The sequence below is a fragment of the Rousettus aegyptiacus genome, unplaced genomic scaffold, assembly GCF_014176215.1.
Source record: "Rousettus aegyptiacus isolate mRouAeg1 unplaced genomic scaffold, mRouAeg1.p scaffold_m13_p_1, whole genome shotgun sequence".
Lineage (NCBI taxonomy): Eukaryota > Metazoa > Chordata > Mammalia > Chiroptera > Pteropodidae > Rousettus > Rousettus aegyptiacus.
The window spans coordinates 110,479,928-110,496,237 of record NW_023416284.1 but is presented as its reverse complement, the minus strand read 5'-3'; the positions used below and the strand labels follow the sequence as shown (position 1 = coordinate 110,496,237).

Here is a 16,310-nt window from a genome sequence, read left to right as displayed (position 1 = left end):
GTTTTTTAAAAAAATTATGTTGTTTTGAGTCCCCCTCCCACCTCCACCTCTCCACCCCCACAAATTAATACATTTACTTTGTCCTGTGGTACAAAATGTAGTTCGGATTTATTTAACAAGTGCTTTCTATGTTAGCCATTATGCTAAGTGTATCTCAATTCACAGGAGCATTATCACCACCATTTTACAGCCGGGGAGGGCAAGGATGTGCCCTGAGCCCTCTGCTGGTAGGAGATGGGGCTGGAAGCTTGTGCCAGGTCTTCCTGCTGCGAAGCCTAACACACTGCCCTGTGTGGGTTGTTTTGTCACAGGCCTTGTATTATCTTTGGCCCTGAGGTCTGATGATTACAGTTGGAGATGAATTTGTAATACTCCCTGGATCCAAATGCTAGGTCAGTTTTCCAGTTCCGAGTTTTTTCGATCTTTTCTGACATACTTTGTCAATTCCTGCACAGTTGTGCCCCCCTTAACCTGTTTTGGTCACCCTTGAAATACGGCATATTAAAGCTGGGCTGTACACTATAATTGGCTCTTACCAAATGTGTGTGACTGCCACAGTGATTCGAATGCCCACTATATGCAAAGGAAGCATATTTGCTACAATATTTACTGGTTTGAGGTGAATGATTAAAAGATTTGTGTGGTCCAGTTCAAGTTGTTTACTCTTAGATCATTACTGAAAACTTAAGAACATGGTTATGTCCCTAAGCAGAAGGTCCATTTCATTTTGCTTGTTTGTTGTATGAGCAGACACAAAAAGTTCAACTTTACTGCTCTTCTTGTTGTCTTGCCTTTTCCAAAAATCTCAGCTTTTACTTAACATTTTTAAATAATTGTAAAACCCAGCTTTCAAAAATATTATGATCACATATATGCACTTCAAAAGTATTAGCTTTATCAAAATGAACGAACATTTGAAAGGGACAAATGCATAGGTGTTTCCTGTGTTACTTTCGCTGGTCAGCTCCTTACTCTGCTACTTTCAGAGGTGGTTCAGTTCTTTCATGCTTTCCAATTTTAAAATGTTGAAGCAAAGTTCTCTAGTTATCACCTCTTTAGGATGAATTCTGAGCATTCGGAATCAGGGTACTAGACAGCTCCAATACAAAAGACCATGCCTGCATTTATTGTATCCCTCTGCAAAATACCTCACTTGGCTAATGTTTTACTAAAGGGTGTACTCCATTCCTGAAGAATACAGTGTGAATGGGGTGCCCCCTAGAGGATGCAGTACTGGTACTGGGAGGGAAGCACAGTGGGAAGCCACCAGTTCCCGTTCATTACTATTCTCCTCATCCCTCCGAAAGCTTTAGGGATTTTTCTTCTTCAATGTCAGGAATTCCTACATTAGAATAACACCAGGAGGGACAACTCTACATTTGTCAAATTTTTAACAAGGCAGTAGTGTCAGTCTGTCCTCAGTTGATGAACATGGAGTGATCTTCTGTTAGCTCTTCTGCAGGTCCAGCTCGCTTTGCACTAGAAGAGCCAGGGTGGGGATGGGAACACTACTGGGTAGCTGTGCTCATGAGACATGGCAAAAGGGTTGCCCTAAAATTTTAACTACATTCTAGAAATGGTATGGAATCAGGATAGGATTGTTAGGGAATATACCAACATAGGCAAAACATACACTCTGAATTCCCTTATAGTCCCACTCTATTCCCCATATAAAAGACAGCTTAAATGAGGGTAAAAATGTGACACTTGGGAGTTCATCATTCTTAGAATCAACACATTGAGGCCGCTGCCCCTTGTATGTGGCCGCAGCTGGAAGTACAGAGGGCTGGAGGCTGGCAGACAGGGAGGGACTGAAGCAGCTTGGAGATTATAGATCACAGCTCTAGAAGTCTGACAGGGAATGGCCTCCAGTAAATTCCAACGAAAACATGGGACGGAAACAATGCAAAAGAATACAAAGGTTGAGGAGACAGAGTCAGAATAGCTTGTGGTAGGAAAAGTCCTGGGTTGATGCAGGGTAAATGGAAGGGGATAATATTTCCCTGAGTGGAAGGGATCTGCAGATACTCCTTGAGAACGTGAGGAAAACTTGGTTGTCTTTAATTTTCAAAAAGATGGCACAAAAAGTCCTTATCTGACAGTGAACCTAATGACAGCAAAGCAGAATCTGTTAACAAATCAAGAGCTTTTGCCACAGTTATGAGAATCAGTGTTTCCCATGAATGACTTGGGGCTGGTAGAGAAGCCATGAATGTCCTTAGATTGTAATTGCTTTTTATGACAGAGCAATTTGGCATTTTGTCCAGAAAACAAAGTTCAATACTGCATTGAGAAACATACATATAAATATATAAACCAACCTGGATCTTAAATTTTTTTTCCAGTGTAAAAGAATACATGCGGTCTAATAAAAATTGAGTTTGATATATTAATTTGCAGTAGTATTTGGAAAAATTGAGGGTTTTGTTTATCAATAACACTAATAATAAAAATATTTTATAGTTGCTTCATTTATCACAGATAAAAGAATCAATACACTAATCAACCTTAATAGTAAACAAAATGCAAACTAAAAGTGTTTCATATCTAATGTTAGAAAAAATAACACTCAATGCTGGAAAGCTTTCAGTGAAATAGCTACATTTTAATTATTGAAGACAACTCATACAAAAAAAATGTAAATATGTCAGGACATAAAAATGTATATACCCTTGACCCAGTAAATTTCACTGCTGGGAATTTATACAAAGAAAATCAAAAAAGAAAGAAAAAGCTCTATGTACATAAATGGTACATATGCAGTAATAGCAACAAATTGGAAACCTAAGTGTCCAGTAGGGGGAATGTGTAGGTAAGTCAGATGTTTTTAAGTTGACAATTAAACACACTTTATAGCAGCATTTAATTTTTTTTTTTAAAGGCATGTTACAACATATTTACATAATGATTAAAATTTTAGAGAAATGATGCATCTGGAAAAAGATGGATTTGAGTTGTTGACAGTGGTAAAATCAGATGTGAATTTTGTCATGTTTTCATGTATATCAAGAAATACAGTATGAGATACATAAATCTTTTAAGTTCAAATAATTTGATACAGATGTCTTAAAAAACTGTTGAATGAGAGGATGTAGAGGAAAGTTCTTATCGTATGATTCCTTTTATTCCTCTAAGCACACTGCTTGGCCAGCACTAGATGTGAAGTGTGTGTTTGCTGCTGCTTAAGGTGAAGAATTTCTGGTCAACCACATGCCCAACATGCCCATGTGTCTCCACACCACACAAAGCCCAGGAAAGAACAGTGATGCTTTTTTTCTCCTAGCTGAGCACTTACTTTCCCCTACATACAAAGTCTTCATCCATAGAATAATAAAAAACATATAGATTAGGTACTAGATCCTAGTACAAGACAAGAATTCAATCTAAAAATCTCTAGAAAGATAAAATATTTCTACTTTTGTTATACACAAAACCGATGACACTGGAATATTTTCATCATCTGAAACAATTTTCAGTATCAAATGAGTGGTTATGCCTACCATAAAGAACCAGTCATCACCTAAAATAGTATTTTATTATTATTATGCCATTATTTCTAAGTGCTCTCAGGTTTGAAAACTAATTAAATCTGCTTTCAGCATTTTGTTGCAGAGTTTTGCAACCAGCTCCTTTAGAATGCTCTAACAGCTTGATGGCCTTGTCAGAATTTTCAATATTTCTAAGCAGAGTCTCTAATCTTCTCTTAATTTTCTTCTGATCTTCCAAAGCACAGCCAATTACTATGGATTGAAACTTCTGATCAACTGGCCCAGGTGGCACCTCAGACGAGCACGCACTGTAGAGCGACATTAGATGACTCCTGGCATTTCCCACATCATCCAGAAACTTACTGACCACCTCATCAATAATCCTGGTGGCATGCTCTAGGGACTCTTGCTGCTGAGGGTTTCTAATAGTTTCTACTGACACTTCAACAGTGAGGGTTCGTCCCATCAAACGGTTTGCAGTTAGATTTAATTCTTCTCTTTCTCCTAAACATAAAAATTGTGACATATCAATCAATGATACATAAACTTATCTATGTTGAAGGGGTTCAGAACAGGCCTCTCCAAGATGTGCCACTTTGGCATGTGAATTATTTTGAGCTGCATGCGATTTAGAACTGTGGGCTCACAAAAACTTTTGTCTCTCCCTTAAAGAATTTAAATTGGGGGTCTTGCTTATAAAAAGAGTGGTTACCAGAGAACCGTTTTAAGACTTATCCATACAGCAGAGCAAACTCCTAATTACTGAACCTTCACTCTTATCCTAGAAATCTCCCTCCTCCCCTCTGAGGCCCTAGGCGCCTTACCTCATTCCTTAGCTCACATTGTCACATATACCTCATTTTCCTTTCTGTTTCTTTCATGTATGTGGGGTTCCCACATGTACTTGTGTAATTAAATTTGGTTATTTTCCTCATTAATCTGTCTCATGTCAATTTAATTATTAGACCAGCCGAAAGAATCTAGAAAGGTAGAGAAAATTTCTTCCTTCCCTAACAGTGTCAAGAACACTAAGGTATTTATTTGTGGCTAAGTCTGTTTTCTGTAATCACCCCTGCTATGAATTTTTTAAGGGTAAAAGTTAAAACTATAGCATATGAAATGAACTGATGAAATGTACCAGATTACAGAGAGGCTATAGAATACCTTTCCCTGAAAGTCTTTACACATGGGAGACCAGATGACTTCCTTAGTTGTAGGTTTGCAAAAGTTTGTGCAGGTATGCATTTATAATTAACACAAAGTGAACAGTGACCATAACCAGAGTTCTGTAGTTCCGTGCTGCTTAGATGTCCTGGATGTCTCATAAGAATGTGCATGTAGGGAGGAAAAATAATTTTCTCTCTATCTGAGTTCTTGTCTGAGAACCCTTGTAATAAGAGACAGATTAACAGGAAAAAAAAAAAACTACATTTATTAACATGTATTTCTCACATATACGTGAGAAACTGAGTAACTCCGAGATGGCTCAAACCACTGCCTTAAATACTATCTTCAGCTAAAGACAAAAGAAAGACGTTGGGGAGAGAGGGAAGCCAGTTACAGGAGGCTGCCAGGAAAAGCACAGTAAACAAGGGTAAGATCAAGTACAGTAGGTGCAGTCTCCATTACGAGTTTCTCGTGATTTACCATCCTCTTCCTGGTATAGAGAGGGAGACATGCAAATGGAACTTTATAAATGTAATACCCTTACAAAAAAGTAACTTCTGCTCTGTTTTCAGAGCTTCTCCTGTGTCTGCAGTTTCTCAAAAATAATCAGCTCAAAACGATCCTTATGCCAGAGAGGGATATTTTGGGGTGGCATATTCTGCATGTTTATCAGACTACAGTGCCCCAATTTTGGTTGAGAAAACATAGTCATGATATTGGAGAAAAACCTGGCCTCGAAAATTAGGCATTGACTTCACTCCCTCCAAACAAATTTAAGATGGCCAGTGCTCTAAGTCTTGACCAGCACTAAGAGGTAATGATGGGAAAAAGGGCTCTGTCCACATTTCATTATTTATTTACATGAACAATTCAGCAATCTATTCTGTTCTGCAACCTCCTTCCTAATTAATTTATATTTGGCCAGGATGGTGAAGAGACAGACTTGATCTTGACCCCATGTAACAGTTTTGGTGTGGAGTTATACTGCACACTTACCACCCCAGCTGCCTGGCCCACTAGTTTGTCCTGTAGTGCACCAAAGCAGCTAAATTAAAAAGTCCACTGCCAATGAAAGAAAATCACATGACCTGTTCCTCCACAGGCAGTCATGCTTTTCGCAGAAAAATGATAGCACATTTTTCCATTAATGGGGTTTTACTGGGTCTATAATTTATTTTCTCCCCTTCATCTAAGTTACACATCAATTCATCTCTTGTCTTTACTTCTCTGCTTCCAATCTCTCACCTTTTCCCTCTGCTTTTACATCTTCTACATTCCAGGAACTTCTAAAGAATGGAAGTTAGAATGTGAACCTGAGGTCAAATGCTTGGTCTTATTGCTTGGGTTCAGCTCTTCTGCCAAAGTAGCTTGAAGGCTTTTTTCTGTCACTTTGAGCCCCGGCCTCAGTATGGAGTACAATCTCCAGGTAAGTGGCTCTTGTAATAACCTGACAGCTGCAGCTTCTGCCTGCTGCTCACATAAATGGCCCAAACTTAGCGTACTCATACCACGAGTCAAGCAAAAATTGCTCCACATTTACAAACTCCTTAAAGGAGCATAAAAGGGAAGCCCCCATCTGCGGAAACAGCTCTCACCGTCGCTGATCTGCCTCATGTCCTGGCTATTTTGGATACTGTGAATCATTTCCAGGAGGATTTCTTTCTCTTGCTCGACAGCAGTTGCTGCTTCTCTCAAAGCTTCCACCCTATATAAATTGGGAAAACACGACAGTTACTATATGGAAAATTAGTGTTCCTCATCTTCCTATCATTCCATCCAACTCAGGTTTAAAGATCATTAGTAAAACTTTTCAAGAAGTCTTCATTCCTTTTTATTTTTTCTTTCATTTTTCTATTCTTTCTAATCTACCTAACCTGCTCCCATTTTCCTCCCTGCTCATAGGGCAATTATTCTATTTAGTGTTTGTCTGTCTGTTCTTACAAAGTATGTATTTGTGTATTCATCTATTTTCAATTTCTTTTATATCTCAATTTTTATATCTCACTTTGTTTCTTTTTTCACTTAGCATTATTTTATTAAGAACCATCCAGGTTCCTATGTGTGCATCTAATCAGTAGCTCCTAATTGGTGCCTAAGACTCGACATGTATACCCGCCTGAGCTGACCTCTACTATTCTCCCAGTGGAGACACTAACCTGGTCCCCCAGCTATTCATCACCACAGATAACACTTCAACGAACACATGTCCCCTTATGGACCTGAATGAGAATCTCCTTAGGATGTACCTCAGGGCAGAAGTACTATGACACAGAGTATGTAGACCCTCAATTTGACTCAGTACTAGGATCTCTCTCTAGAATGGCCACACCAGGCCATACTCCCGGAAGCAAAGCATAGGAGTCCCTGTGTCCCCACATTCCTACCAATACTCAGCATGTTCCAGTTTTCTAACAACTTGTTGCCAGTCTAATGAGTGTACAGTGATATGTCAGTACTTAATTTGCATTTATTTTATTAATTTGAACATCTCTGTATCCTTGTTAGTTTGTTCATAGCTTTTGCCTATGTTGTTTTTTCTTTTTAAACAGGAGTTACTGCCCTTTTGTTGATTTGCATACTCAAGGATACTAATCCCTTGTTGGTTACAGACAATGCAACCATCTTCTCTGGGATACCCTTCACTGAACAGAGATCCTCATTTCGAAGTGATTGAATTCATTCCTTGGTTTAGTTTGCTTTATGGCTTTATGCTTTATGACATTTTGTTTCAGGGTTTTACCCATAGGTCATATCTGCCTACGCGTCCTTCTCTTAACTCTATACTGTTTTGCCTTTCTCATATTTACATCTTAATCCATCTAGAATCCACCCTTGTATGTAGTTAGGTAAGGATTTTATTTTTCTCCAAATAGTGAAAATTTTCCCTAGCATTATCCACCAAAACTCTATCTTTCCCCCAATGATTTGTAGATTGCCTACCTCTGAAACCTCTATTCCTTCCATTTATTTGAATGTTTTTATGCCTTAATATTCAGTAGGAACAGCCCTCTAATCATCTTTAAAAATAACTTAGCTATTTAGACTTTTATTCTTCCATATAAACTCTACAGTAAGTTTTTTGGGTTTTCAAAAAACTGGAGTAAATCTGACATCTTTATAATACTGTCATTCCATGCAAGAGCATGATATGCCTCCATTTAATCAGATCCTCTTCTGTATTCTCTATCAGAGTTTTGAAGTATTCTTAATGGGTAGCCTAGTGCTCTAAATACTTCGTGGATATTGTTGCCATTTTGAACAATATATTTTAATGATATTTTCTAGTTGGATATTACTGGTTAGAGAAATGCTGTTTTTCTAGGTTTATCCTGTAACTAGCAACCATGATTTATACTTAAATGGTTCTGCCTTTTGAATTCTATTGGTTCTTCTAGATTGATGATCATAAACTGATAGTTTTTATCTTTTCTTTTTCAATGCTATTAGCTCCAATTTTTCTTTCTTTATAGGACTGACTGAAGTCCTCTGGTCCTATATCATACAGTAGTGGTAAGAGAGGGCACCTCTGTCTTTTCCCAAATTTAAAGGGAATGCCTCTGGAAGTTTTTGGTATAAAGCCCTGATCAAACTATGGAAGTCATACATTCCCCAACTCCCCCAAATCTACACACTCATGTACTTATTACACATACACATGAACATACCCCGTTACTAAAGAACTAGGCTGTGGAATCCTGAGAGCAGAAGAAAAAAAAAAAATCCTGCATATTTAAAGTGCTCTGTTTCCAAGGCACTCTCTTGCTATACATTACACCACAACTAAATACATTGACAGCTTTTCCAAAATAAATAGTTTTCAGATGGTCTTAGGAACACAACACCACAGAAGATCTAATCCTGATTGCTGCCTTAAGTGGGCACAAAAGGAACAACTTCACCAATGTGTTAGCACGTGTCCATTCCACATAAGGATCCTCCCTCCTCACCCCAACCACACATATATGCCTCTTCTCCAACAGTCACCCACCTGTTATACCCCAAAATAGCACTGATAGGCGGTAAAGTCACAGGGTCTCTTTATTCATCAAGATACTAAATATATGTTGCAACTACTCTGTGTTTATAAGAGCCAGTAAAAGCAAAGAGCTGGTAAGAATCTAACATGACAAATTTCGCTAGAAAACACAAGAAAAAATAATAATCTATATAATAATAATAATACAGTATCACGCCCTTTTCCAGGACCATTCATTATGTACTTAAACATTTTACATTAGGAAACTCTCCAACAGATAAACTAGGGCCCAGTATATACGAAAGAGATCGAGTTGGTACTAATAAGAATATTTATGCTAAAAAAACAAACAATGACTGTAGTATTTAAATGACACAGATGAACCATGTAACTGGTAAATGAGAAGATGCTGAAAGAAGAGATTAATTTTTCAACACTTGAGTTTGTATTCTAATATAAGATGATAAAGAACTGAATGTTATTCTAAAAAGAAAATCTTCCTTTACAACAATAAGTTACAACAGTAAGTTCATGGAGTTAACAACAACAACAACAAAAAAAAGGTTTAAAAGGACACTAGGAAAAATGTAACAGGTCATATGAAGAAGTATTTTGTCATTAAATGAGACCAAATACAGAGGAAACTAGATGAAACTTTTACATTTTTTTTTTCCCATGAGGCTAGAAATTGATAGGGCATTTTCCCTGTGAAAAACAGATTTCATCTTTTACAGAACTTCTTACATATGTTTTTAGTATACCTTTTTCATACCATAGCAAAAGTAAAATGTCATTCCTCAGAACCACAGTTTTGTTTTGTTTTGTTTTTTTGGCATCCTTGACCTTTCATTTGCTATTCCCACTTCTGCAACATTCTTTATCCCTGACTCTTGTCTACTAAGTGATCTTTTTTCAAAACCCAATCCTTCTGGCAGAAACTGTTTCCTTAACAACTTCCCCCTCCTCTCCCTTGAGGCAATCAATGTCTCCCTTGGCACTGTACACATGTCTAGTGTATGGACTACACCATATTTAAAAAAAAAATTTTGTTAAATCTGAACCTAGATCTCTCTTCAGCTTGTTTAAGTAGTGTTAGTACTGTTTACCAGCTATTGGTATTCTTAAATTCAATTCATATATAATCTTTTCATCTATAACCTTTCCATTAATTCTAGAACATTGTTAGCCATTTTATCTTCAAATATTCCCTGTCCTCCATTCCATTATTTTTTTCTGGAACTCTGGTTAGACAAGTATTGGAGCGTCTCACTTTATCCTTCACGTTTTTTAACACAATTTGACAACACTTCCCTTGGCGGAGAGGGGCAGTTCTGTTTTCACTAACAGATCCTGGAAGCAGTTACAAGTCCAAATTGGGAAAGAACTTATCCTCACATCAACGCTGGCCTGGGCTATGCTCCTGGAAAACTCTCTCCATGAAATCACAACCAGACTGGCTTTCACAAAAATAAATTGTAGTCAGAATCTTCGTATGAGGGCAACACTGAAGCACACTCATCCTCAGCAAGCCCTCAGGTCTTTGGCACCTCACAGATCTCTGCAGCCTAGCTCTCAAGAGACTGGGGAGAGACCCAACAGCAATTTCACCAGACTATGGATACTACTGCGTCAGTTAATATAGTGTACAGTGGAAACTGAAATGTCTTTTCAGTCAGGCTGTTCAAACTAGCGCCATCACTCATTAGCTGTATGACCTTAAACAGTTGCTTAAACTCCCCTCGCCTCAATGTTCCTTATCTGTGAAACAGGGATAATGAGATGGTGGCTGTGACTGAATGGAATAAAACGTGTAAAAAATTTAACACAGTGACTGACAACATCTGAAAAAAATTACCTATGCTAATATATGTATTGTGCCCAGAACTGGTACAGGCAAACATTAGCTTCACATATTTATTATGTATATACTATTATGAACTCAGACTTACAGATAACAAGAACCTGTGATTTCATAAAAAGGAGGGGAACTGGCAAATGCTCATATCATGGATTTATTTGAAAGAAATAATTTCTAAAACAGGTTCTTAAAGTCATACTCCTGTCTCTTATTCAGTACTCTTATATCAGAAGACTATAATGATCACCTGTATTTTATTTCAAAGTGTTTTCCTAATCATACCCAAAAGGTTAAATCATATTCACTACTGAGACACATCGATGTAAAAGTAGGCCTGATGTTTAGTTAGTATTGGCAGCTACTTATTAGTAGTATGGCCTTAGGCAAGCCACCTGGTCCCTTAGAACCTCAGTTCCCACATTTCTAAAAGAAATAATACCTGCCTTCCTCCTACCTCAAATGACAATGTTTATGAAAAGTGCTCTTTTAAATTATAGGCTGTTATACTATATTAATTATGACACCATCTTGTTTTATGACGCCTGGGACATTGGCACACCCTAAGAAACTAAGCAACAGGAAACTTTCAGCCAGACAAATGATCCATATCACCCACCTGTCTCAACTCTTCTTTTCCTGGCTGCTACATAAGCCATTGCGAATGGCTGATAAGAGTGGAAGGATCCACAATATGATCAGTTTGGGGAAATCTGTGAACAGTCGATCTCTCATGCTGTCATTTGCCCCTCTGCCATTCTCCACATCCCATATCTCCACAATTCACATTCATTACCATCCAGAGCCTTCTAGGAGCCATTCAATACCTGGCACAGAGCGGGTGTTCAATATTTATTGAATTAAACACCAATTTAAATGGAATTTTCACCTTTCAGTAAAATCATATATATGTCTATATACTAGTTCCACATTTTGAAATATGACACATTTAAGAAAATTCTGTAATAAAGTAGTAAGCTCTATAGCCAACCTTCCTGAGGTCTAGCTATGGGACCCTGAACAAGTCCTTTAACTTTCTAAGCCTCATCATCAGGAAAATGTAAGTAATAATAACTTCCAGAAGGGTATGGGGCTTGGCATATAGGCAGTTCATTAAATGAATAAATGTTAGCATGAATTATTTATAAATTACAATAACTTTAAAAAAAATAATAAGCAAGGTGTCTTAACCCACTGATGAATGCAAAAATCAGACACCATTTAGAATTGGTAATGAAAACCAGACGATAAAGAAATCACCTTTTTAGGAGGAATCAAAAAAAGAAAGGCTGGTGTTACGGTAAAATGTGAGAAACAAACGAATTTCTTGAACAGTTTGCAGAATGCTGTCAAACATCTTAAAGCATTTTAAACATCATGTACACCAGTTCGACCTCCGGGTCATAGAGCATTTAGCATAATACTGTTCTCAGTGTCTCACGGAAAAAGTTTCTTCCACAATTAACAAAATAAGAATTGGTGAGGAAGTGAAAATGCAAGCGTCTAAGTATAAACTCAACCTAATATACTGTTTTGTTAGTCATCCTTAATATGAAATTAAACTATTAGAGCAAAATTACATATGAATGTTTTCTTTTAAAAATTGCTCTTCTAGGCATTATTCTAGTTTTAAACAGTATAGTGCTCTGTGACCTTGGTCATGTGGTTGCAAATAAACTTAAATGGATGAACATCGCATTTTTCTTTACTTACCTTCTGAAACAGTTCCTTAGTTTCCAGTTAATATTACTTTTTTAAAAGAAAGCTTACAAAAGTCTAATATTACAAGAAAAGCCTTTAAAATGAACAATTGGACACTTATTAATCAGTCTTTCCTCCATAGCTCAATGGCTAAATTATAAATTTTATCACTTGTATATAGTAATCATAATTCATTTATATTAATCAATATTAGAATATAATACCCAAAACCAGAGGCTTTTAGTGATCAGTATTTGACTGCTTTTATATCCCCCTCCTCTGTGCCCCGCCTCCACACACAGGCATTAATTCAAGTTTAAGGACAATGACTCAGCTTGAAGATGGGCAACACCCTCATTCCTTTAAGGAAAAAATCCTTAAAATCATTTCTGTATAAGAGAGCGAAACCCCTGAAATGGTTGAGAATGTGCCCTCAAAGTTCTAAAAACATGGGGAGATGTGTGAGTTACTTGTTATGCTGCTATATAAAAAGAAATATTATTCTTCAGAGGGACATTAAATAGCTGAGGCCACTGATCTCTAGGGGTTGATGTAAAAATTTTAATGTTAAAAGTAATGAGGAATCATTACTTTCCTCTCCTTCTGCTTGTCTCATTTTGAACAGAACCCCAGAATGTGGTTTTGGCTCAGGTTTCTCTAACAGTTGCCATCCACGAAATCATTGTGGATGGAGTTCTCATATTCTGACTCGTTTCTTGGGTTAGTAATAATAATAAATGCCTCATTTGCTAAGATACACTGTGGTTATCAATTCACTTCGTTGGAAAAGAGACACTTCTTGTTTTGGTATATTTATTGAGGGAAGTAAAGATATAATGCAATGCTTCTTAAAATTTTTGGTTCACATACTCCTTTGCTCACCCAGAACCTGGTGAAAATTATGGGAAAAAATTCTGTGTAGTGTCAGGGAGTTGAGGGGGTGCCTTATTAAGATTTTTATTTAACTGCACCTGCACACAATTTACACGGTGGCACGAACGTTTACAGGAAGTACACAAAAGTTATCATACTGCTGCTAGAGGAAAAAAATATTTCCAAAATTTAATATAAATTTAGAAATTCTAGACAAGCCTACCACTATATTAATTACTTAATAAAATCGTAATCAGTTAAGATGGAAAAACTGTCACTATTCTTATGCTTTCAGGCCAGTGACTAGCACTTTCAGGGTATCAGCAGTGTCTTCTATAGAAGGAGTTGCACAAATATTGAGACTAAGGGAAGAGCAGAACGCAGGGTCAGGGATAAAATGGAAGCTGCGGTGTCTTTATTACAAAGTACCCATCTACCGCTCATTTGTCCTACTCCTCTCTAGTCCTTGCTCTCAGGATTCTTTGATTTTTACATTTCTTCCTCTGAAGTGTTTTGGAGCAAAGACTCTGTCCCTGAACACCTGGGACCGCTAAACTGCTGCTTCTCTTAAAAGTGCAGAGTAGGAGAAGACCAAGTTAAAAACATTTGGGAAGATCATATAGCCGCACGCGGTAGCTTCTCGAAGTTCTGTTAGACTGGGAGTGTCACAGTCCCTAACCTCAAATGACGTCACTTAACTTTTATTTTCTGATTTTTCTCCGCTCCCAAACGCTCAGGTCTGTTAATGTGCACGTGGCCGCCAAGAGCGCGCTCACAGGTTTTGCTTAAGTCGAATGTGTTTTCTCTCGGGCGAGGAGAGAGAAAACCACCAAACACCAAACTGCACCAGCTCCATCGGAAACAAGTCTCCAGCGAGCAGCTTTCCGTGCTGCAGCCGGTGCAGGGGCTGTGCCCCCGCCGCCCCGCCACGCGCGGCCCCGGCCCCGACCCCGCCACCGCTCACCTGAGCTCCAGCTGGTCCAGGCTCTCCAGCAGGCGGCTGGAGCGGTCGGCCATGGAGGACGACCGGCAGAAGCGCCCTTCGTTGGCTTTCGCATTGATCTTCGCCTGAGCCATCTGAGCCTCTGAGGCGGGGCGGCCAAGAGGTCACCGGCCTCTCCGGCGGTGGGGACTGGAGGGCTCCCGCGGCCGCAGGCGTCGCGGTCACCGCACGGGGCGCCCGCCTCCCTCTGACGCCCGCGGGGGGGGCGGCCCGGGGGGACGGCGGCACCGCTGCTGCCGCGTGGCCAAACAAGGACAGGCGCGCCGCCCGCGGGGCTCTGGGGCTGCGGGGCCCGGTGGGGACAGCTGCCGCGGCTGCAGGAGAGCGCTCGCTGGTCACAGGGGGGTCGAAGATAGGCCCTTACGGCCCGGAGGCCCGAGCGGCAATGTCAGGCGGCGTCTGAGACACCTGGGGGGACGCACGCAGAGCGGGAGGCCCTAACGCGAGCCGCGGATCCTTCCGCTCTGCGGATCCAGGAACCGAGACCCCTGCGGAGACTCACGGGACCCTTCTCCCCCCCCCCGCGAAGCCCCGAGTCTCCGTGCAGCCCCAAAGTAACCAACTCCCCACACGCGAAGAGATCGAAGGGTAGGCTGCGGGTGATGTATTACTACTATACGATGGCTTCGCCTTAGTTTCTCCCAGCCCCCATAATTCGCAGCAAAAACAACAACGTTTAAGTCTATGGATATGTGGAGAAAAGGTCCCTTTGTGAAACAGATGGGATTTAGGTATAGCTCCTAGGCAAAATATACTTACCCGACCAGCCCTGTTGTTACCACTTTCCTGAGATGAGAGTAATGATAACCTGGATAACACCACTGCAAGCTACCCTCTCTCTTTCCAGCTGCAGGAGGAGGAAAGGTGAATTTACTTCATTTCCACCTATTGTAATGAAGGAATTTTTAATGAGTTTTTTCCTATTAAAAAGTGATTCCTGTTGTAATTTCAGTGAAATAATTGGTATTAAGGCCATTTCACACCTAATTTATGTAATTCTGTTAAGAACGAAAAGATGCAGTAGGCCACTAGGTCAGATACTAATAAAGGTCAGTAAAAGTGTGGTAGGGCCGGGAATACAAAGATGTATCTACTTCAAACTTGTGATTTACCCCCATCTCATTATAGCTGTATGCTTCATTTTGCAAGGAAAAGCGTGTACAGGACACATAAAATGATAGAAAGTTTAAAGCTCAATCAACCTTTAATCTGAGATCAAAGCCATTTAAATACTTGAACCGAGAGAGGTAAGGCTCTTAAATCTAGATCCCAATTCCCTCTAAACTCAGTCTAAACACTGATGAACTACTGGTGTAGGGGATTACTGGACCTCATTAAATATATTTTTTCATATCATGACACATACTTGGAATTGAAGACATTTCATGAATGGTTTAAAAGTCTATCAAACAATTTAAAAATCACCCTGGACTTTTTTTCCCCCTTACATACTAGATCCATTCTGTAAGTAAATCCCGTCAGCTCTACCTTCAGAATTTATCCAAATTCGTTTCCCCAATTCGCTGCCACCACTCTGGTCCAAGCCACCATCAATTCTCACGGGGACTACACAACAACACCCTCCTGTCTGTCTCCTGCTTGCCTCTCGTGTATGTATACACTCTCGGAACAGTAACTATAGTAATCCTAAATAGGGCAGATCACACCACTTATTCTCAGAAACCTTCAACGGCTCAATTCAGAGTAAAAACCAAGGACCTTAGGCCTCAGCAGCTTCATGTATGACTCTTCTAGTCATATTAGCCTTTACCACGGATATATCAAGTTTCTAGGCCTTTTCACCCTCCATCTGGCATTCTTCCTCATATACATTTGCATGGCTCCCTGTCATCTTTTTCAGGTCTTTGCTCAAGTTCACTTGGTTAGGGTCTTTCCTGACCACCCTATTAAAAACAGCAAGCCTCCCCAACACTCCTCCCCTACTATTTTTCCCTTCCTTATTTTCCTTCATTACATTTATCACCATTGGATATACTTATTATCTAACACTATCCAACCCTCCTCTACCCCAATGTAAACTCTATAGAGAAGTAATGTGGGTTTTGTTTTGCTCACTGGTATATTTCAAGTGCTTAGAACAGTTGCTGGCACATAATAAGTACTCAATAAATATTTTGTGAGTGAGCTGAATAAATGATGTAATGAAAAGATGTTAGAAATGCTAAAAACATTAACTTTGGTAATTTAGTAATCCATATAACTTTCTGTAATGTCATCCATTGATTA

General features: G+C 39.2%; 2 protein-coding genes across 2 annotated transcripts in view; both read right to left on the bottom strand.

The window, feature by feature from the left end:
• Positions 1-2,573: 2,573 nt before the first annotated feature.
• On the bottom strand, positions 2,574-14,838 carry BAG2 (BAG cochaperone 2). The gene is made up of 3 exons (XM_016145680.2): positions 14,025-14,838; positions 6,251-6,360; positions 2,574-3,992 (listed from the first exon to the last, which is right to left on the bottom strand). Exons 1-3 carry the CDS (start codon positions 14,135-14,137, stop codon positions 3,580-3,582), a joined length of 636 nt encoding a protein of 211 aa, XP_016001166.1. The 5' UTR covers positions 14,138-14,838; the 3' UTR covers positions 2,574-3,579.
• ZNF451 (zinc finger protein 451) overlaps positions 14,839-16,310 on the bottom strand; it is a 72,767-nt gene continuing 71,295 nt past the window's right edge. Inside the window, exon 15 of the mRNA XM_016145672.2 lies at positions 14,839-14,948. Coding sequence (XP_016001158.1) covers positions 14,839-14,948 — 110 coding nt within the window. The remainder of the gene's footprint in view (positions 14,949-16,310) is intronic.